Source organism: Pyrus communis, chromosome 1, assembly GCF_963583255.1.
Source record: "Pyrus communis chromosome 1, drPyrComm1.1, whole genome shotgun sequence".
In the NCBI taxonomy this organism is placed as follows: Eukaryota; Viridiplantae; Streptophyta; class Magnoliopsida; order Rosales; family Rosaceae; genus Pyrus; species Pyrus communis.
In genome coordinates this window covers 38,657,353-38,675,424 of record NC_084803.1, presented here as the reverse complement: position 1 = coordinate 38,675,424, position 18,072 = coordinate 38,657,353, and the positions used below count along the sequence as shown (strand labels likewise).

The 18,072-nt window shown below is 37.1% G+C and overlaps 1 protein-coding gene across 1 annotated transcript; it reads right to left on the bottom strand.

Moving 5' to 3' along the window:
- Positions 1 to 278: 278 nt before the first annotated feature.
- On the bottom strand, positions 279 to 10,259 carry LOC137737616 (kinesin-like protein KIN-4C). Its single transcript, XM_068477155.1, has 28 exons — positions 10,163 to 10,259; positions 9,825 to 10,018; positions 9,466 to 9,612; positions 9,221 to 9,373; positions 8,566 to 8,807; positions 8,138 to 8,316; positions 7,819 to 7,943; positions 7,350 to 7,386; positions 7,162 to 7,253; positions 6,956 to 7,072; positions 6,746 to 6,859; positions 6,588 to 6,671; positions 6,205 to 6,412; positions 5,490 to 5,602; positions 5,032 to 5,130; positions 4,844 to 4,957; positions 4,654 to 4,770; positions 4,485 to 4,565; positions 3,902 to 3,973; positions 3,733 to 3,826; positions 3,625 to 3,656; positions 3,164 to 3,249; positions 2,839 to 2,910; positions 2,508 to 2,735; positions 2,208 to 2,340; positions 1,881 to 1,967; positions 1,173 to 1,739; positions 279 to 1,005 (listed from the first exon to the last, which is right to left on the bottom strand). Exons 2-28 carry the CDS (start codon positions 9,933 to 9,935, stop codon positions 676 to 678), a joined length of 3,834 nt encoding a protein of 1,277 aa, XP_068333256.1. The 5' UTR covers positions 9,936 to 10,018; positions 10,163 to 10,259; the 3' UTR covers positions 279 to 675.
- Positions 10,260 to 18,072: the final 7,813 nt, after the last annotated feature.

The window sequence follows — 18,072 nt, the reverse complement described above, 5'->3', positions numbered from 1 at the left end:
ATTCGAATCTAAAACCTCTCACTCACAAGTGAAGAGAAATACTATCAAATCGTAATACCGAGTAACAAAAACTTCCATTATTTGAATATTGCATTTTGGGTGCCACATTATAAGCTTATTTAGAAAAGCTTTTAAAATGACTAAAAATGTTTTTTGTGGAAATGTTTTTTAAACCAATTTTTAAAATCCAAGAAGATCCTAGAAAAAGTACTTAATGTGCTTCCTACATGAAATACATATCTATCTAGTGCTTCTTCCAAAGAACACTTAAAGTCCTTTTGAAAACCAAAACCATTTTCAATAAAAACACTTTCAATCATTTTAAAAGTACATCCAAATCAGCCGTATATGAACTCTACACAGTCCCGTGCCTGATTTAATGGAAAACCATGTTAATTTCGTTGGTGTTCTCTGAGTGTATCTACAAAATGCCATTAAAAATGGTGGATAGAAAACTAACAATATCAACACTCCTGAGTCCCGAGCAACACCGTCTAAGCAACAGAGCCAACAAAGGCCAAACCACCTACATCTCTTCTATCTTCAACAATCAAACACAAATCAGGGCTCCGGATCGATAAATCCTCATAGGCCACCTCAAATCCTACATCACTACGACGCCCTGCTTCAAACTTCTGGTATAAGACAATGCCAATGAGAAAGAGGAAACCAAATTCAAAGGTGGTTTTCCTTCTCATCTGTTGTTCTCTTCTGCCGGAGAGGACTTGTTGGTGCAGCAGGAATTCCAGCTTCCTTGTTTGCGCCTGATTGTTCAGGTTTTTCAACATTCCTTTCTCTAAATGGGTTGCCAATGTTTGATGCAGCAACTGATCGCATGGCCCTTGGTAGCTTCATAGGGATGCTTGCCTCATGTCCTCTGTTATCTGGCCTTCGAGGTGCTTCAGCAACTTCTGGCTGCGGGGGAGGCGGAGCATTTGTAACAAGTTGAATTGTGGATTTTCGCCACTTCTTTCTCTGGTTAGGCTTTGGTGCGTTGGATTTGACCTTCAGTTGATAAAACCATCAAAACGTAAGCCAAAATAAGTCTGAGACTTGTGAAATAATTAAATTCTAACCCCTAAAGACTTTGCACAGATGATAAGGGAAGAGTGAAAAGCAATTCGATAAGACAATCCCTCTAAATAGGTCTATCAGGCGAGACTAAAGTATACCAACGTATTTCCAATTTCGGAAAGAGCCTTCCTTCTTGGTTCACCATCATCAGTTGTCTCGCTAGAGTTATCAGCTAATGCATTCTGAAGCAACCTTGCACCATGAGTAACAAGAATCTGATTCTTCTCTTCTTCATCAGTCCCTATCTCATTTCTAATCACTTCAGACACCTCCGCGTGTGCAGATTCTTGCGCCACAAGTGACGCTGATTCTCTATTTGAACACCTTGCAGCCGTACAGCCACATGATGACCCACAAGTGCCTCTGGAAGACCGGCATTCGCATTTGCTAGTTTTGCATGAGGAGCTTTTGCTGCAAGAGCAGCACACGCCTGATTCACTTTTCTTCACAGACACAATCCCCTCACCTGAAGCATCTAATTTGAAGCCTCCAACATTCTTAATTTCTGACTCATTATATCCTCCCCCACTTGAACTTCCACTTTTGGACTTTCTCTTTTTAGATGGTCGTTTCCCTGACATTACCCAGTCGCCATCCTCCTCCGCATCAGATTTTTCTGAATCAGACGTATCCATATCCTCCCAGATAAACGATGCCCGGTTTTCCTAGATTCACAAAACACGTCAGTCATATAAAGATTAACAATTATAAGTCAATTGTAATCAGGAAATAGCAACAAGTAGTTTAAAACAAAAACAATAAAGAAAACATAGTATCAAGCAAAAGAGAATGTCACCCGCACTTACCAGTTTGCGCAAATCATACTTGTGTCCACCATTGCTTAGGTCCGCATCCTTGGAACAGTTCATGGCAAATTTCTTCAAGGCTGCATTCTGTTGCAAGCAAAGAATAATCAGATTAAAATATAAAAGAAAAATGAAGACTCTAAAAGCTAAAAATCAGAAACATTTCAGAAAATTCAGAAAAGCAAATCTGTCCACAAAATTTAAGAATTTAGAAAGAAAGGAAACAACTACTCAAGGATGAATGCCAGGAGTCAGTCGAATAACGACAGGAAGATAGAATATCATGGTTTCACACTGGCAACAACATAATCTAATCTAAGACTTTACCTGATGAACAAGTTCAGACCTCTGCATCTCTGATTTTCTAAGCAAACGACTCAAGCTTACAACTTTTTCCTTCAAATCTCTTAGTTCCAAATCCCCCTCTCTGTATGCAACTTCTTTATCTCGCAACAAGCACCTTGAAAATCAAGGAAACATTTCTTTTTTCAGCGGCATTCCAAAGTAACTACTGAAGCTAAAATCAATTACGCTGACATGCCCACACTAGAGGTTTTTCTTTCAGACATAAACTAGAAGAAATATTTCTATTCCGGGAAAATCTTTGACCTGAGTATAACCTATTACCTGGAGGAAGAAGCTAAATTGAACAAATGATTCATCACATTTTTTGCATCAGCAAGAGACCGAACTTGGTTCCAGCGTGCCCTCCCAGTAAAACCCCGCTCGCGCTCTTCTGCTTCTGATAATTGTGATGCCATAGAAACCAGGGTGCTAGATGAAGTAGCAAGCATGTTTTCAAGTGCATAAATCCTCGAATTTCTCGCACCAGGAGACATAGATTCGGGGTAATCTCTACAATTGGCACAATTCAAAAGAGAGTTATGTATGTCAAGTTAGCACCAAATAATAAAGAAAATTTGTTCAAACAGAATATTCATCTACAAAAAAAGCTCACCTGAAATTAGTTCGTTTTAACATTTCTGCTTCTTCTTTTAGCTTTGCAACCTCCTTGGCCATCCTAGCCCGCCTGAAATTCCAAGATTTAGTGAAACTGATTCTGCACAATTGTGACTGAGATAGAATCTCTACACAATCTAACAAACAGGTACAAAAGAATTCAAGGGAAAAAACAACCAGCATTGGATATGATTCTTGGCACAACTAAATACAACATTTCAACATAATATTAGGCATGGAATTTTTTTCAAGTTAGTCAACTCTAAAAATCTCATAGACCTAAGTAAATTTATAAAGTAGTCTACTAGAATGGAAAGACTTACTCCTCCATTTGACGCTCATACTCAGATCGTACTTCATGCACCCGAACTGTGACTTCAAGCTCATGTTCAATTGCCTGCATCAAAGCCTGTATGCAGAAAAATTACACACAGGATAAATACATACCAGTACATAAAACAGATATACTAAGAAGTTACAAGCTGTGAAATGGACTGAAAAGCAAATTTTAACCCTATCACAAGCCTTGCAGTTTCCACATTATAAGAACACAGGAAAATTCTTCTCTAAATAGCTTAGTAAAAATTTCAAAGCAACTGAAGCTGAAGTTTCATTATCAAGTGACATAAAACACATGGACCTCGTCCAATATGGCATAGATGATGTGACACTATCAATTTATGTGCAGATCTACAACATTATCCATCTCCATATCATGCAAACAAAAAAATCCTTCTGATAAATGACTTCTTTCTCATTAGATTCTTAATAGAGTGACAAGTACCTGAACTCCAGGACCATGTCCACTGCCAGCTCCTGCATAGAGTTGTAATAAATTGTTAATACATTATAATGACCAGAAAATAGAAACAAATAAGGTATGTTGCATGACCAGAAGTTTCACGTGAAGAAGTCTTTCGCGATTCTAAAAGATCTTTTAGCCTTTTTGTGGCCATAGAAGCTTCTTCTGTCTTCCGTTGCAAAACCTGACATTATGTGTAGAAAAGAGTGAATATCTTTCTATAAATGAAGGAAGCACATCCTAGCAAGCATTTTCTTACCATTTTTTGCCTCTGATTCAAAGCTAATAGTTTATGCATTTCATACTCATTCCTCCTCCCCTCTTTCTTAAGCTGATAATTGGCAAAAAATGAAAAGGAAGATTTCGTTAACTCTCCAGTTTCAAAAATAGATGGTGAAGATAAAAGAGAAGACATCATAGTCATGCAGTAAACTACACTATAGGCTATAAATAGCATCTCATAATTGTTAACACAAAAAAGGAACACATGTTTTTTTTTTTGGTCCGAAAAAGGAGAATTCATATTATTCATCAGAAAAGGTAGATTTCTGCCAACCCAAAATATATGAAAATGAATAAATAATACTTCAAAAGATAAAATGAACTTTAGATAATTTATAAAATTATCTAAAATGTGATTTCTAGATCACAGTTGCCTTTGAAAATCAAATAAAATAAAATGTGTTTTCCATATCATGATTTGAAACAGTATTCTACAAAGCACCATCACTGACACACTTGCAGATTCCAAGATCATTCACATGATAAGCATATGACCAGTATGATTTGGCTTACACCATCAGAAATCAGATAGATGCAAGCTATTTAAAAATTTTATATACCTGAAGAACTTCTTTTTCTTGTGATGCTTTCCATAATCTAAACTGCTCAGACTCTTGTTTGATCTTGTGTTGCAGTTGAACCTAAGAAATAAAAATTGCATTTAATATTGAAAACAAAACGTTACTAGTATCTTTTTGCATCAACAGGCACGTTCTTAGCAAATAGCACCTTTTGAGTCTTTATTCTCTGTATTTCATCCTGAAGTCGCTTCGCAGCCTCATCACTTTTTTGTTTTTGTCTCAAGAGTTGAGCTTGAGCATCTTGTTTCTTTTTGAGCTCAGAAACCTGCAAAGCAAAATTCAGCCCAGCCGCCCAAGACATGAAATTTCCATCAAAAGGTTAAGGCATTTGAACTCACCTGCCCTTCAAGGATATTCAACTTGTGTAGATAATCTTCCTTCAACTTTTGAGCACCATCATCAGAAGTAGATGATATATTTGAAAGATTGTGTCTCAAATCCTCAATCTCTTTCTGCAGAACCAATAGGCAGAATTTATAAGCCAGACCTTTGAACAGACCACAAGTATTGCAGAGAGAAAACAAACCTGCAGTGTTTTCTTTTCATGCTCTAACTCCTGAACTTTCTTCTCATAATGTAGTTTAAGAACCGAGGTATCAGAAGTAGTAAACCGCTTCATTTCAGCCTTGAACAAGTCAAAAGTAACCAAATTAGAATAAAATAGAGCAAAATGATGAAACACCCACACCAATAGAAAACAAACAAGCATAACTTAGACAATAGTAGGATGTAAAGAAATACTCTTGAAAGTTAAATAGACTTCTTTAAGAAAAAACAGTTGGCAACAGTTAGCATGTCATTCAAAATAATATTTAGTGAAAGGTTTCTTCAACTTTATGGATCCTCGAAAATCTATTTCAAAGAAGTAATCCAAAGGGAAAGGATGGAAGCTCAACAATAAATCGCTTTAACATCTCATAGGATTGAAGTTATCCAATTAAAATAGCGCAACAAAGATTTTAATCAAAAGTTAAGAAACCTTACCTCCTTCTGTTCAAGAGCTTTGTCCAATTCTTTGAGCTCCCTGTCAAATTTTTCTTGAAGAGAAGAAAACTCTTGCTCCTTTTGCTCCTTTTCATGATCTTCAATCTCGTCAACTAGTAAATTATATGGAAACATAAATATTTTATTAGGATAATAACAATGGAACAAGTATAGAGAACACTAAAACATCTAACCTACCAGCTGCTAAAACATAACAAAAATATAACAATACAACACAGCTATATAACATGAAACATTAAAAGAAGCTTACAATTGGCATGAATGAGAAACAAGGGGATATCAAGAAAATCGAAGCACACAATGATGCCATGTATGAAACTCTATCCCACAAGCCCCTTGCTTCCTCCCCCATAGAATCCTCAAAAATCCTCTTACTTGGTATAAATTGTCTCACATTTACATAGACATTACTAGTTTCAAATACAGGAACCCAAAATTATTTATCAATCAAACCCACAAGCAATCCACAGCTTGAAATACATGCCAGCAAAGAAGACAATTTTTTTCTTTATACACTGAGAACAAAAAAAAACATACGAATAAAAAATGAAAAACTGACAAGTAGTTGTAAATGAAACAGTACTCATGAACAAAGCTTGGTGTTAGATGAAGTTAGAATGTACAACCAAATCAAACAAGTATAGAAGCAAATAACCAAAAATAAAAAGACAAAAGATTAAAAAAAAAATTCTACCTGAAATATCCCCAGCTTTAGTATCATAATCAGATGAATATTCATTGATAGAGGGGAATAATATATTCTTAGAGCGAAAGCTGTCATCATCTGACTCAGCACAGTCAACAAATCTCTTGTGCTTTGAGTTGTTAGAGTTTTTCAAGCACAATAATTCCCCTTCTAACTCCTGAATTTTTGACACATAACCTTTTAGCAAGTCATAATCCTGCAAAGAGTTTAAAAGCCATGTCTGAGTTCACATTCTTGATTATCGAAGAGAGAAAAAAATTGTGCAACATGAAAAAGAAAACGATTGCCTATACAAAAATAAAAAATCAAATGCATACTACCAAGTAATGAAAGATAAAATTAAAAAAACGAAAAAATCACTATATACCAACCTGAACTGAATTCGAGTCAATCTCATCCCAAGGTTTACCACTTCGTGCTGATTCAATTATCATGGCCAGTTTATCTTTTTCAACCTAAAATATTGAATATTAGTGAAACCCCATAGGAGATTGAACAATGACATAACTTTATAACTATTTATAGAAACCTGAGCCTCAAGAGCACGTTGCTTTAGATGTTCGCATGAAACTCGACGTTCTTGAAGCTCGTGACGCAATTCCACATTGCTTGCTTCGAGTAACGATACTTTGTGCTTCAGGATCTAAAAAAGTTAAAGGTCAATGAAAAGTCTGAAAGCAATAAACACATATTCTCACTGAGAAAGAGCGATTGTTATTGCCACTTGTCAATCATATACCTGAAGTTCCTCATATGGCGCACTAGCATCACCACGATAAAATAAAAGTTCAGTCTGTAACTGTTCAATCTGGCTTCTCATTGTTTGCAACTGAGCTGCCATGGGATCACGATTGACCTATACACAATCAAGAACAAAAGAGAAGATCAGTAGAAGACAAAAAGCAAAAAACCTTAACAAAATCATATTATTGCACAAAAACTCACAACTGCCTTATTCTGGATGTTGCGAGCACGATTAGCATATTTCAAAGTATTCAACGTCTCTTCAGCATTTGTGTCAGCTGGACTAACACAAGCTAGGTAAAGACAATAATTTTAGCAAAATTAGTATTGGATAATTTGAAATGCATATCTTAAATGGAACTTTACCCTAACAAGAAAAATCAACATACCAATCATCACTGTCTTACTATTTCCTCCGAGCGAATCCTAAAAATACACATTGCGAAGATTAGTCAGAAACAGAACTAAGGCATCTTTCCTTTTATTTATTTACAGTGAGTGAAGGACTTCGATTTGGAAAATAACCAATTATATTTTTTTTTAAATCAAATTAAATTATATAATTATCTACATAAACACTTCAAGAGATCAGGAGTCAAATGCTAAATAAATTATGATATACATATCATTTCCTATAAGACAATCTATAACCTCAAAAGGCAGTATAAGTTGTCAAAGGGAATTAAAATTCTGCACATTCTTCTTTACGTTGCTACTTTTTTCTCCTTATCTAAAGTAAACATGATGATAAATACATCTGAACATAAACGTATTGAAGACAGAAAATATGTCTCTAATTTGCAAGCTGTCATAACATGTATCAAAAGAATTCAAAGGAAATTTAAATGATTTGCATGCCTGTAACAAACGTGTTAATTTGCTATCACGATATGGAACATGGCCGCCTTCTTTCCGCTTCTTTTCATCTCCCAAGGCACTTATCACATTGCCAAGAGCAAGTAAACCCTTGTTGATATGAATGCCTAATATAAGGTAAAATATATGAGTAAGTAGTAGCCAATTCAAACTAAATGGGAAAAAACCAATCAAAGGATAATTTTTATCTCATTTATTTGAGGACAGTGACGTAAGGCTAATGCAGTTAAAGCTATAAATAAAAATGTTATTTTCATACAACCCTATGAGAAAGATTCCATATAAAGTACATCGTAATTACCTTCTTTCAACCGCATTCCGTCAGCACCTGTCCGTTTTGCCCGCTCAGACCCTGCTAAATCCACTAAATGGAGTTTGGCGCATAAGATATCATCACCAATATCATCATTATTTGCTCCATTCACAGAGTGAGCTATCCTCTTCTGCTCCATAGTTATTGTAAATATTGCATGTGAACGGCTGCAATGTGAGAAGAAGAAAATATAAAGGATAATATGTTAGTTCATCCGGTATGAATTCAGCCTTAAAGTAAGAACAACTAAGACTGTAATATAAATATGGTACTACAAAATCAAATCATAACTTAACAGATATAGAATTCAAAACACCCTGAAAAGAAAGTATCTTTATTCAGAAAAAAAAAAATTACACATATTACTTAGTATAAAACCATCTAATCCTAACTAATAGAAAGCGCAGGCATCGCACCTTGACTGGCTGTTCATATTGGTGCTCCCAGTAGCACGAGATAATGATCCACGAGTGAGATATGATGCCATCTCTTCTTTTGTTCTAACCTCTGCCTCAGTGACACCAGCAAGGGTTATCCCTCCATTCACTGTTTCTCTAATTTGTATAGGGACCCTTGCTGGCACAGGCTTTGCCCCTTCGTTTTTGTGGAGTGATGATGAATTTGGGTCAAGCAAATCAAACACTTCCTCCTTAAATATCTGCCATAATACACATTCAACATCAAAATATAACTTAATAATTTAAAGAGAAATACTATTAAGGCTTTTTAGCCAAAATGGTCCCTGAGATTTGAGATCAATAGAAGTGGTCCCTGAGTTTGTCCACCATCAATTATTTTGGTCATTCCATGAAAAATTATATTAAATAAGGATCAAAATGACAAAAATGCCCTGAGCCAAATGATTTGACATAATTAAGGGTATTTTTGTCATTTTAGCCTTATTTAATAGAAATTTTTCATGGAATGACCAAAACGATTGCTGGTGGACAAACTCATGGACTACTTCTATTGATTTCAATTCTCAGGGACCAAAGTGAGGAGTTATGCAAATCTTAGGAATCATTTTGGCTAAACATCCTACTATTAATGAACTAATGGGAATCTTCATACCTCAATAAATGATACCCTGATCAAAAACTCTGTGTTATCTTTCGTTGTCTCCACTTTCTTAAATATACTTTCCATCACTTTGGGTATTATTCCACCATTACTTCCTTCTCCAGTATAGTTAGTCCCCATTGTATATGTCTTACCGGAACCCGTCTGCAATATTAAACGAATTCAATGTGGCTACTTTGTTTTAGCTCAAACATAAAGTAAAACAAACCCAACAACAGTTTTCATAAACATTATACCTGTCCATAAGCAAGTACAGTCGCATTGTATCCATGGAAAAGGGCATCAACAAGCGGAGCAACACAATCGTCATACACCGCATTGGAAGGAAGTCCGGAGCTACCATACACATAATCATATGTGAATGAATGTGTCCCAATTTGCACCTGTTCACATATCCCAATCATAAATCATTCATTACAAACACATTCATATTTCGGTTATCAAGAAAAATTGAACATGCATTGCATTACACATATACACAATCTTACACTTCAAAAATCAAATAAAAGCAACAGTAAGCAGCTAAATCAGACACATTTGACATTCGAAAAACCAAGAACCAAAAGTTTAACCTAAAAAATTGAGAAGAAATTACCTGGGGTTCACCGGGAACAACGGAAATGCAATCTGTGCAGCCTACCAGAAGCTCGGAGGTAATCAAGGGCCTCACATTGACGGCCACTCGAACACATTCCGAACTATCCATCTCGACCTAATGAGAAAACCCCTCGATCCCAAATCAAAAAATCCTAAATCCTCCACCACGCCTCCAGATTGAAGAACGAATCCCTAATCACAATCAAATCAAACACCACCGCATTAAAAATCACCAAACAAAAATCAACACAAGATAAAAAAATCCGATACGAATTGAGATTGACAGCAATAGAAAAGAGGAGGGGGAGATGAAAACGGATCTGGGAGGTAGCTTACCTGAAGGAGGTGGACGAAAAGTGGGATTTGCTTCCTTCCTGCCTTCCAATTTCGTTCGTTTTTGGTTTTTGAAATATGCGTTTGCGTTGTGTGGTGGGAGGAGAGAGAGAGAGAGAGAGAGAGAGAGAGGAAATTTTGAAAGCGGGCGATTGGGGTTGAATTAAAGCGGGTTTTAGAGAAGGCGGACAAGTAAGAATTCAAAAATATCGGGGGTCACGTGACCGGCGCGTGAGGTAGCGAACGGTAACTATTATCATTAGCGGAGTTTAAATGGAAGTGATCCGGGACAGGCTGGCCCACTGTAACGGATGGTGGCGGGGGAAAGGTTGTGTGTGGGTTTGAGTTGGGCCAACAGCTCTTTTTCGCTTCAAGTCAACTTTTGAGTTTTGATGAACACCCCAACAATTAGTTTAATTTTTAATCTGGAGTTTATTATTAGTTTAAATTTCAGATTAAATCAAACAGTTGTGTCTGTTTGAATTTGAATCACACGGTTGTGTTTGCTGTGAAAAAGCATTTGGTTGCCTGTATATCTATCTGAACGTCCACCTACCCTATTTTCACGTCAGTTTTGCAACTTTATTTAGGTTAATAAAATTAACATCCGTTGAGGTTTATCGAGTTTTTATAAAATCTTTTCATGTTTGAAACATTATACTAACATCTTTTAAGTTTCAATTTACTTACGTATAACCCCTTTAGTCAAAATTTGGCTAATAAATTGACAATTTCACCCTTATAACTAATTATTTAAACAACGACCAATAATATTAGAAAAAGAAAATATTTTTAAAAAATAAATTAAACAAGAATAAATTCATTAAAAATACTTTAAACAATAAAAGAATAAATTAAACATTAAAAAATAATTATAATATTGAGAACTTCTGTGACATCCCGTCCCGGAAATATCGGAAACGTGCATATGAAATGACCCTTTTACCCCTAGCTTGTTTTCGTATTATTATTTTTGGTTGTTTTGTGTGGTGTTGGCAAGCTTAGGGCCACACACACACACACTGTCTCACTCTCACTGTCTCTCTCTGTCTCTCTCTCTCTCTGTGAGTTCCCCGAGCCCCATTCCCTTTCTTCCTCTTTGAAAACGTACGAACAAACCCCAAAACCCCTCAAACCTTAACAGATCGAAGAAACCAAGTGCACCATCAAGTTCGTGAAGCTGAGAGGAGTCCAGTGGTACCAATTTCAGGTAAAGACTTTGACGTTTTCACGTCGATTTTACAAGCTCCGTTTTAGTCACTGTTCATGCAAGATTAATCTAGTTAGTTTTTGAACTTTTGAAGCTTGTAGTTGTGTTGGTGAGGTCCCAAGGAGCCTCGGAGTGCTTCGTTGGACAAAATTGGACGTCGGGATCGTCCTGTTCTAAGTTGGCCGGTTTTGGAGAATTTGCACAGGTATAATCTAGTGAGTTTTAGGCCTTAAATTGTGTATGGTTGTGTTCTACTAGTTTAGGGCTTTATTTTGGTGCAAGAAACGTGAAGAATGGTGGAAAAATGAGCGAGAAAACCCAAGTTGCAGGTTTTCCCAGTTTCCGGCGCCGGCGATTGAATGAAGAAGGCGACGGAATATTCCGTCAATTCTGACGGAATATTCCTGACGCCGTTAACGGAACCTGTTAGTTTTAACGGAATATTCCGGGGTTTTAACGGAATATTCCTGACGGCGTCTGTTGACACCGTCAGTGTGCATGGCACGTGACCGCGCGTGGGGGGCGCGTAGGTCCGTGCCTTAGCCGGCGCGTGGGGGCGCGTGCGGCGGAGGAAAATTATTTTAAAATTATGGTTGTGATCCTGAGGTTGTGTAAAGCACGTGGGTATATTCATTTGTCCATTTTGAGCAATGTATGAGAAGTTATTACGAGAAGTTAGTTATGTGCTTTAAAGTTAACGTTTTTATAGTTGTTTCGCATTTAGGTGACACGTACCCCGAGGACGAGCGTGCACACGCGAGGCAGGGGGCTACGACCCTTCTACATACCAGTGAGTGGGCTTTTGTTTTCCGTATATACCTATATACATTTATATTCCCAGAAATTGATTTGAAAAAGGGTTATTTGCCTTATGCCATGCATGTTATTATTATCGTTTATGCATCATTGCACGCATTAGTAGTGGCATACATATATATGCATATTGGTGTTGTGGACGTGCAGGTAAGTGCCAGGTAAGTGTATTCACGTTTATATTTCAGTAGTGGTTAGAGATGCTTAGAGAGCTCATAACCTGCACCCCCGGTGTTAGTGCTCCCGCCCAGAGTAGGGCACAGTCTTTCACGTGATGTTCACCTCCCGCACCACACGCTCAGCTTGGATCCAAGTTAAGTGCATAGGCCTGTCGTACAGACCACATTAGGTGGTTCCGACTCGTAGGTGACCCGCGATTATTCGCACAGCCTTCACGTGATCGTAGCACTAGAGCGTATATATATGTTACACCCAGGCCTGTCGTACAGACCACTTTAGGTGGTTCCGACTCGTGGCCAGGTTTAGATATTGAGATTGAGATTTGAGCTCTAGATGTAGCCGTACAGGTCACGTTAGGTGACTCCGGCTGCCAGATTACATGATATTGATTATGTTTATACCTGGGCATTTGCATATCGTTACGAGAATTCGGCATGGCATATTATCGAGCATGATTGATATACCTTGAGCATATTTGGCATATGTATTATGTATATATATTTTCTGAGAAGTATACAGGTTTTACGGCGAGGGGTTAGTAAGTATTTTATAAATGATTTTCGAAAGCTTTGTTTTTGCCCACTCACGCTTTTGTTTTGCGCCCCTCCAGGTTCTAGTTGCTTAGCCGTTGCGGTGGTTTCCCTTGAGGGCTTTTCGGCGTTTCTGACAGACACTCCCTATTGTAGGGTCGCCTTCGGGCGTACTACTGTTGTCGTTTTTGTTTGGACTGCTTTAGACCTGCTCTGAAATTGTATCTTACTTACTAGCACTTATATTAGTACCTTGTATGCTAGTTTTTAATTATTCGTACTTTTATATTACTACTTTATTAGCTTCCGCACGTGCACATGGCTACGTCACCTTCGTGTGACGGCCAGCACGCTTCGATCTCGGTCGGGGTGTGTCAACTTCCTCCCCGCAGCCCACCTTCATCCCTTTCCTCTCCCCATGCCTGCCCGCTGCCCAGGTCCTTCAACTCCTCCCCCAAGCAGAAGTCATATATCTATCAAGAAAGAAAAAGCCATCAATTGATCATTCTACTACGGCAAGAAGAGTTCTAGATTTTGGGTTCTTCTCTGTTTCTGAAAATTTGCATATAATCTCATCTGAGGTTTGTTCAAATTGATCATAAACCCCAACTTTGGTGAAAAATTTGTGTTGGAATTTCTGGGTTTCTCTAAAAAATGGTGACTGTGAATATGTGTATGGTGCATCAATTGATGGCTAATTCCATCTTATTCCTTGGAGAAACACCAGCACACCATCCACTCTCGCTAGCTTATATGGAAACGCTTAGCGCATCCTGCTTGCTGGCTTCTTCTGGGAGTTGCAGTAGACGGTGGAAACTGGCAGTCCAAGGTCGAGCTGCGCCACAAAAAAGCGGGTGTTGAAATGGGCACGAGATCAGGGTGGCTGCTCCACCAACCCTTTTTCTAATGTTTTTTTTTTTTTTGTGATATTTACTTTTTCTAATATAATTCTTTATTGTTTAAGAAATTAGTTATAAGGTGAACTTGTCATTTCATTGCCAAATTTCTGACTGAAAGGAGTTATGTGAAAGTAAATCCAAACTTGATGGGATGTTAGTGTAATTTCTCAAACGTGAAAGAGTTTTCTGAAAACTCGGTAAACCTCATAGGTGTTAGTGTAATTAACCCAACTTTATTCATACAAACTTCCGATAGACAAACACAAAGAAGTTTGTCAAAATCAAAATTTTGGTGCTGGAATTTTGATTATAGATAGATAACTGCTGGTGGAGTGGATGCAATGTGTAGGGACAAAATTTTGTTCAAGGACATTAAAAAATCTGCAAGTCCCTATTTGCAAAACTTGTTCGTTCATTGTTTTCAATCTCGTTTTATTTTTGTTAATTACTCTATTGTAACTTGTATATTTCTGTTGTAGTTTGATTTTAATATTCAATACATTGTTGTTCCCCCAATTGTAACAAGTGCATAGCTTCTTCCGTTTTGTCAATCAAAGTAAATTTCATAGAAAGAGAACGTATTACAAGGTAAGGACAAATCCAAAAGAGAGTCCAAAATGGCCAAGCAAAACCCAAATTCCATAATAGAAAATTATAATCAAATAAGCCCAAAGTGAGCAACCCATAGCAGCAAACAAACGAAAAACCTAGACAGGAAAATGTAAAGTAGCCACCTCCACCAAAACAATGAGTAATGATAAGCAATCACATGAAATGTTGCCAATTTTCATTATTTGAATAAAATTTGAGAAATGCTAAGGAGAGTCTATGAAAGTGGGACTCTCCATGAACTCTTTGCCACCTAATGTTTTTTGGCGCAAGGTTTCATAATGTTGTGACGGGAATTGTGTCAAACACATGAGGTGATGGAAAATTTATAAAGAGATTCACTTTTGAGAGTCTTCTTAGCATTTTCCATCAAAATTTGCTAGCATCTAAATAAAAAAATTTAGTTTTTTTTTTTTAATTGCCTATTCAAATACTTTCTATGTTACTATAATCATGAAGAGCCCCATGCTTATTTTATCCCTATGCATCCTCGAGCAAAATTTAGCTCCCTAATCCTTGAAATGATGTTTTTCTTGTTTGTTATGTTGAAGTTGGTTACTTATCAAACCTGCATAAGGCAAATTTTCAGACGGTTATGTCTTTACTGTTATGGATACCGCAATATCTTGGTGTTCTACTTAATAGACCTTAGTTGCAATGTTTTAGAATCATGCCAAACTCATTGCTTTACATAAGTCACACATTGTTAAGGATATCGAAGCACATACGGATTTTCATCCATCATTGTGTCCCAAAAGTTCTTCTTCACTTGTCAGCAAAGCATCAAAAGATTGAAATAAAGCAAATCCATTTTCAAGACAACATCACCGATCTCTACACAATGCCGGTGTCGATATCTACCTTCCAAAAGCTTTCTAAGGTATTGGATTTTGTAAACTCTCTCTTTTGTAACACTAATAGTTCTAAGGAAGAGTTTTGTCAAACTTATGGGGTGTAACCTTATCATAGAAAGAGAAAGCTATTACAAGGTAAGGATAACTCCAAAAGAGAGTCCAAGGCCAAGCAAAACCCCAATTCCATAACATAAAATTATAATGAAATAGGCCCAAAGTGAGCAACCCATAGTAGCAAACAAACGAAAAAACCTAGACATCCACCTCCACCAAAACAATGAGCAATGATAAGCAATCACATGAAATGTTGCCAATTTTCATCATTTGAATAAAATTTGAGAAATGCTAAAGAGACTCTCTGAAAGTGGGACTCTCTATGGACTATGCCCCTTCTAATGTATTTTGGCTCAAGGTTTCATAATGTTGTGATTGGAATTATGCCAAACACATGAGACCATCTCCAATCGAATGAGGGCCAGATGACTCGTTTTAGCCCTCTGGCCCTCCAAGAAATTAATATTTTAATGAACAGTGCATGATCATATTTCTTACCATCTCCAATCGATGGCCAAATGGCCATAGGGCTCGTTTTAGCCCTGTCACAAAAAACTGTCTCCAACCGAAAGCCAAAGGGCCATAGTTTGAAATGTAAAGAATTGAAATAAAATGAGGTAAGATAGTATGGAATGGTAAAAAAATATGTGAGAAATGGTGTAGGAAAAAAAATTAGAAATTAAAAAAAAAAAAAAAAAGTGTGCTGGGATAGGGGTGGGCATAGGCCGGCTCGGGCCAATTTTGAAGGGTCCACCTTCCTCAACGTCTTATCTCCCTCCGCCAAGGCCACGCCGTCCATCAGAGTTGAAACGGCCACACTATGCCCAAAAGATGTTGTTTTGTGAGCTCCAGTCTACAACGGCGTAGAGAGCTTCCTCTACAACTCTCGATCTTACACAGCCGCCGTCCATCCCTTCATTTTTACCTTCGAAACCCTAAGGTCACAGCTCTCTCTCAAACCCTTTCAACTATTGACCCCTATTTCTCTACACACCTGTCACTCTGCGAGCTCAGATTGGAAACCTAGAACCCATCTCTATCAAACCTGCAACCCCCACACCCAGGTAGTGAGGCTGGTGTAAGCACTGTGAGGTGAGGGGAAGACGATTGAGAGTTGGAGTCGAGGGAGTCGAGGGATAGGCGATGGAGTGAAGGGAGTCCAAGGAAAGGTGATGGGGTCGAGGGAAAGGGGAGGGAGTGATTCTAGAACCTCGAGGAATTGGCTAAGGTTGATCTTGAAACTAACGGTTGATACAGTTATGTCTTTACTGTTATGGATAGGGTTGATCTTGAAACCTGCATAAGGCACATTTTCATACAGTTATGTCTTTACTGTTATGGATACCGCAATATCTTGGTGTTCTACTTAATAGACCTTAGTTGCAATGTTTTAGAATCATGCCAAGCTCATTGCTTTACACAAGTCACACATTGTTAAGGATATCGAAGCACATACGGATTTTTATCCATCATTGTGTCCCAAAAGTTCTTCTTCACTTGCCAGCAAAGCATCAAAAGATTGAAAAGATTGAAATAAAGCAGATCCGTTTTCAAGACAACATCACTGGTCTCTACACAATGCTGGTGTTGATATCTACCTTCCAAAAGCTTACTAAGGTATTGGATTGTGTAAACTCTTTCTTTTGCAACGCTAATAGTTCTGAGGAAGAGTTTTGGTGAACTTATGGGGTGTATCATGAAGTATACTCACTTGATCTAACATGTTCTTTTTCCCTCAGATTAGTAGTAGCATTGTCTCATTGGGTTTTTGCTACCTATCAAGGTTTTGATGAAGCACCCACATTGAGCTAGTCATACTATTGCACATGTCATTCTACAACTTGCTTGCATCTTGAAGATGTCAAATATCAATATGTTCCATTAACTAACATTTTTCTTTGTAGACTACGGGTCTGTCCTACTGGGTTTACCATAACAAGTTTTTGGTGAGATTATGCTCCTATATGTATTCCCACTTAGAGACTCGCATATGCGTTGCTTCTACCAAACAAGATGACTTCATCATCTACTTCCTCATTTGCATGAAGACTTGATGTGACTACTTCTTAAGTTGTACACACTCAAGAAAGAAGTGTTGTATAGGAATGTGATTGTATAAATTAGAAGTTGGTTATAGGATCTAAAAGATTATTTCCTTGTAAAATTTGTATTACTTAGGAATCAAGTAATTCTCTTCCTTAAATAGTACAAATAAAGATGCTAGACACAAGAAATAACACACATATTTCCTCAAGTGCTTTTTCTCTTTGTCGTCAAATTTTAATTTGTTTGGTTTTTCTATCTAGTTACCACGGCCTTTTATATTTGAAATTAATTATAAGGCCAAATTCTTCATTTAAGAGTGATGTGAAAGTGGATTAAAATATGAAAGGATGTTAGTATAATTTCAAAAACTTGAGTGCTTTTTCTATAAAATTATGATAAACCTCATGAGGTATTAGTAAAATTAATATTTGTAACACTTTAATATTTGTTAAAAAAAACACTACTAGTAAAATTCCCGAGTTTTACTAAGGAGTAATATTTTCTTTAGAAAATGGAGGAGGGTTCTCTCATCTCCTAATTTGTCTCTCCTTCTCTTCCCTCTTACCTGAATGGTTACGGTTAAATCACATCAACATCTTATATTGATTTTTTTAATAGAGATAATAAGACAAAAAATAAAGTGTGAAATAATGGAAGGAAAGATGATAAAAATAAGAAGTGAGAGAATCCTACTCGCTAGATACCTAAACGAAAAATG

Coding starts and splice junctions, on each gene's coding strand:
- LOC137737616 (XM_068477155.1), bottom strand. CDS start 9,935: ATGGATAGTTCGGAATGTGTTCGAGTGGCCGTCAATGTGAGGCCCTTG. Junction 7,254..7,349: donor TAGTAAGACAGTGATGATTG/GTATGTTGATTT, acceptor GTCTTTACCTAG/CTTGTGTTAGTCCAGCTGAC. Junction 2,911..3,163: donor TATGAGCGTCAAATGGAGGA/GTAAGTCTTTCC, acceptor TTGGAATTTCAG/GCGGGCTAGGATGGCCAAGG.